The 5391-nt window shown below is 34.1% G+C and overlaps 1 protein-coding gene across 3 annotated transcripts in view; it reads left to right on the top strand.

Annotated features, from left to right (window-relative positions):
• CDH12 (cadherin 12, type 2 (N-cadherin 2)) overlaps nucleotides 1–5391 on the top strand; it is a 746064-nt gene that overhangs the window by 666007 nt on the left and 74666 nt on the right. For all 3 annotated transcript variants that reach the window (XM_012721921.1, XM_012721922.1, XM_004678065.2), the window contains one exon: nucleotides 2086–2253. In XM_012721921.1, coding sequence (XP_012577375.1) covers nucleotides 2086–2253 — 168 coding nt within the window. The remainder of the gene's footprint in view (nucleotides 1–2085; nucleotides 2254–5391) is intronic.

The following is a 5391-nucleotide window of genomic DNA, read 5'->3' as shown; positions in this document are numbered from 1 at the left end:
GCCAGAGGTGCAGGGACAGTGAAAGGATTCACCAGAGAGACAGAATGGGGAGCAGAACAGGCCGACTGATGAAGTACACTGCTAAGGGGAGCAGCGGACGGGTCAGGAGAGGTCTGCCGCACCATGTGGTCACCTCCCGGGCAGGCGGGGATTGAACTCATGCTGAAGTGGCTTTAGCTTCTCAGTGTTGTGCTTTAACCACTGCGCCACCAGGGAGGGCCCCTAGTTCATGCTTTCACCTCACTATGATGGATGCTCATTTGACCTCACCACTTCACTGCTCTATTGACCTGACCACTATGGCTGTTCATTGTTTCCCATTATTGTTGCTGTATGGAGAAGAGAATGCTGACTCCGGGCTCCTCTGACTGCTAACTCTCCGTGTGTAGACACTTGAACCACTCATTCAGTGTCATAGTATTTCATTATCTCTAATTCTATTACCGTGATCTTGCTGAGTAGTCTTAGACAATAGTTAACATTTTCCAGCTTTGTTGGTTTTATTGGCATAAACTATTGTGTATGTTTAAGATACACAACCTGCTAACATGATTCACATATATATTGCAAAATGATCAGCCACTATATGTTGAGTAACGCCTCCAACATTTCACATTGTTATCATTTCCTTTTTGTGATGGGAACATGCACACGCCAGCTTCATTCTTCTGCATGTAGTTATTCGGTTTTCCAAGCAACATGTATTGAAGAGATTCTCTTTTCCCCATTGTGGATTCTTTACTCCATGTCAAATATTGGATAATCATGTATATGAGGATTTATTACTAGGCATTTGCCCTGTTGATTTGTGGTGGCTATTTTTATGATCACACCATACTCTTTTATTGCAATAGCTTTAGGATTGTTTGAAATCAGAAGATGTTTCCAGTTTTGTTTTTCTAAAAACTGTTTTTGCTATCCAGTACCACACAAATGAACTGAATTAAAAGGGTGACAGTACCATCCCATGAATAAAACAGTAATAACAAAAACTGAAGTTTGTCTTTTTCAGTATTCATATACAGTCAGAGGTGAGAAGATTTTTAAGACTGCAAGACTAAATTAGCAACAGGGCACCATCTGTTACCAAGATAGGAGACAGAAAAAATAAGATGGACATGTATATTCATTTTATTATTTTTATGCTCTGTGTTGACAGTTGATATTTTTCTTAAATATTATTTTAAAGAAACAACACTATCAAGTTAGGACAAATTCACTGCAATTTCTCCCTAACAGCAATGGTTATAGATTCTAATTTGTTATAAAAACTTATGCATGGCTCTATTTGCAACAAATCCATAAGATTTTAGTTGTTTTACCATGAATAAATATAATTATGCATGATTTCTACATGTATACACAAGGATAACTTGTGAGTAGGATATTTAAATATGTATATATGATCCATAATTATAAGTTATGTTATTTAAAGATTTACTTTTCATTCATTCAGCTAATTATTTAACTAGTCTTTTGGTCCACGTGTTCTCACGATTGTATTTTAAATGGCAGACATTGTCCAAGATGCTAGAATAACTTGCTAACAAGAGAGACAAGGTCCTTGCAGTCGCAAAGTTTAATGAGATCTAAGTAAAAAATGTGTGACCATAGTAATTAAGAGGGATTCTAAAAGACAGACTATAATTCATGAAGATAATATTTCATGTGTACAAATATTAAAGCAATGTATTTATCTTATGAAATAAAGATAAGGAAGAAAACGATATTTCTTTAGAAATCTCACTCTTAGTGTAACTACTCACACTCTTAACTTATTTATATATTTAATCTCGTGTTGATGTCATAATCTTTTAATGATTGCATCTTTCCTTAAAAATAATTGTTGACCTAGCTGATAGTGAATATTGATCCTCTGTTAAAGCTGATATTTATCATTTATTTAACTGTCTTTCACAATGCTGCACAGAACATATGATAATTACCATAAACAGACACAATTTTATTAGGAGCCCTTTGTTAGTGAATCTAGATAGGATTGTTTTCTTGCTGTGAATTATTTAGTTTTGGAAAACACATTTGTGATATCAATGTGTTGTTTTTTTTTTTTTCTTTTCTTTTAAGGTGTTATTAGAACAGCTTTGCCAAACATGGACAGGGAGGTCAAAGAGCAGTACCAAGTCCTCATCCAAGCCAAGGACATGGGCGGACAACTTGGAGGGTTAGCCGGAACTACGATAGTCAACATCACCCTCACTGATGTCAATGACAACCCACCTCGCTTCCCCAAAAGTATGTTCTTTCAATTAAGTTTATATAACTGAAGCTTTTTTAAAATTTCTTACATGTATTATGATAATTTTCCAACTTCTGGTCCTTAGCAGAAAATAATGGATACAGATGACATTTCTTTAGTATTTTCATTTTCCATTAGAAAACATGCATGGTGAGATCATATGAATGAATTGAATGAATCCTATGATCCAGTTAAACCTAAATATTCACAATAACATGGCATCCTCTTCTAATTTGTTATTGATTGCAAAAATATTATAAATGTGAACATTTTGTTATAACTTAAGTCTCATTTATGATATGCAGCCATTTTATTTATTATTCTATGTGATTAGTAGAATATTCTCTGCATAATGCATAATGATTTCATGTGTTGAATCATTTTCATAGACTTGTTTAAGTATTAGGTGATATTACAGTGACGCTATTTGCTATTTACATTATTTTAGTTCTATTTTATTTTAGTTTTGTAATAGGTGAAAATTGCTACAGTTTCTATGATAATAGATTGATTCACACCTGTATCCTCTCTGCAACTCTGTGTTTCTTATTGAAAATGAATACTTCTCACTTGTGTTACATCTAGTTTTCTTTTGTGGTATTACATTTAACACCAATCAGTACCTGTCAATTTCTGTTATATTTTCAAGGATTATTTCAGTGTTCCTAGGACTTAGAATATAAAACCTGAATGTTGCTTTCACTGGTTTTATGAGACTCTTGATTAAATAGCTAGGAACTTATTTGCATGAACAGTTAAAAAAAAAAGCAAAAACCTTATTTGACTTTCTGACTCCAGGAGAGTTTGAGTCCATCCACAAAAAATATATATCCCTGAAAATATTTAACTAAACATGTTAATCCTTTAGCTGTCTGGTTTTCCAAACTCTACTACTTTGCCTTTATTTAAAAGTCATCAACCTATATTTTCTTTTGAAAATATTTTTAGGTAACAATTATATAGTCTAACCACCAAATATTGTAAAGGTGTCAGTTAGAAATCATTATGCTTCAGAATAGAATATATGTGACAAACGACTAATATAAAAGATGATGTGATCAATCACATTTACTATTTTAGAGCAACACTTTCCTTTTCAATGTGGGAGAAGGGGAAATGATAAACAAATATGAAAAGGAAGGAAGGAGTAGTGCATTTCATTCACTAGCATATGTCATTAGTAGAGAATATGCCCCTACATAGATTCATTTATTACCTACATGTGACAAGCTCTCATAGCTAAGGATACTAGTTTGGGAGATGACTATATTAAAGGTGACATTGTGAACTTGAGTCTTGTATTCATTTTATACGTAAAAAATATGTCCATTCTAGGCTGTAGGAAAGAGTGGAGGTTCTCGGTGCCAATATTTTTGTTCATAAGAAAGAGAAATTTCAGCTGAGGGATCTAAAATCAGGCCAGGTATTGCCAGCTTTTCTAGGTGTAGCCAAATAGCAGTTTGTAGAGGTTTGAGCAGGGGCCTGGGAAAATAGGTGGGAGCAGAAGGATATGAAAATGGCTCAATGTGTGAGAAACCAGGTCTTTCTTAGTGAAAAGAACATCTAGGTGAAGTAGTTATCTTGTTTGGAATGTATTTGAGGTAAATCTGTAGGCATCTAATGAGAACCTCTAGAAAAGATAGGGGGGAGATAAGGACATTAGACATTTCAGAGCATTTGTGTGCTGTCAAGAAAGTCTATTATTTCTTTTTCACAACAAAACTCTGTGATCTGCATTTTTCACATTTTACTGTAAAGAAAACTGGGGCTTACACTACATAATTTACTTAGAGAGATTGAAAAACTTGCCCAAGATAAATAAAATTAAATGACAGGTATGTTTTCCTCTGAAACTCAGATTTCCTCTAACTTAATATAGTATGAAAATGAAAAGATAATTTCTTTCATCTGCCATTTCAGAACCATATATTTTGGATCACATCTGCAGCAAAGTCATATGACATATGTTAAAATGATTTTATTCCTAAACAAATGAGAAGACAAAAGAAATATACCAAGAAGTTACTGTGAACAAATTATTTTGTTTTTATAACATACATATTTGAACTATAGTTTGAAACTAGAATAGGTGAGAGATATTTTCAAATCATGAGAAAGAAGGCAGTTTTCACATTTTTCATGAATAAAAAATTAATCCCCTTGAAATTTTACATGCCTTTTTACCAAGCCCTTCTTACTCGACTGTCATTTTGAATTACATCATTCAGAGGAAAAGATAGGGGACATTTATAAACAGACATTTATGAATCTTTCAGAAGTCACTGTTCTTTTGCTGGAAAGCATCTCATGGAAGACAATTAAACTGCACCTCTGACTTAATAATAGCCTTTTGAATAAAAAGTTAAAAAATACATGCTCCATACATAAATACTTAAGAGAAACTTCCCCAGAACTAGTGATATTCATTCATGCCTATTCAACATTATACTAAGAAAAATATTCCTACAGATGAATTTCATGAGCTACATTTTTTAGTTGTTTAAAAATGCACACGTTTTTTACACTCTATTATTGATCATGTGCTTTGATCTTATGGCTGTGCCTATGTATAAGTGATGGTGTTAAGCACAGCTTTCCATCCATTCCCTTCCCTTCTATAAATCCATTTAAATGGCATATACAAGGCCTCTCTAGGGGTTTTGTCACAGCATCATAAAGCTGTCCACAGCCACTGCAGCAGCAAGTTCAATCCCAGGCCAGTCAGGGAGCTGACCCATATGGCACAACAGACCTGTCCTGTCTCCCCTCTGCTCTCCTCAGCAGTGTACTTTAGTAGATCCACCTATTCTGCTCCCTCTTTGTCTCTGGTGAGTCTTCTGCACTTCTGACCTGTACACCTCAGTTCTTCGAAGCATAAATAAAAACCCTTTAAAAAACATAAATGGCATATACATTTATGTCATGCAAACATAGTTTGCTGTTTTCATGTTGCAAAATAGATCCTGAGATAACAGAAATTGCATGTAATTGATGCAACAATGATGACAATATTGACCCTAAGTGAACGCGTCATGCAAAATGTAAAGTGATGTTTAGGTATATTACCATTGAACACTTATAATGACTGGGCAATACTTTCTTAGTTATAGGAGGGAAAGAGCAAAACTATTATT

Source organism: Condylura cristata, unplaced genomic scaffold, assembly GCF_000260355.1.
Source record: "Condylura cristata isolate star-nosed mole 26May11 unplaced genomic scaffold, ConCri1.0 scaffold00007, whole genome shotgun sequence".
NCBI classification, from domain to species: Eukaryota; Metazoa; Chordata; class Mammalia; order Eulipotyphla; family Talpidae; genus Condylura; species Condylura cristata.
This window is presented reverse-complemented; position numbering and strand designations above follow the sequence as displayed.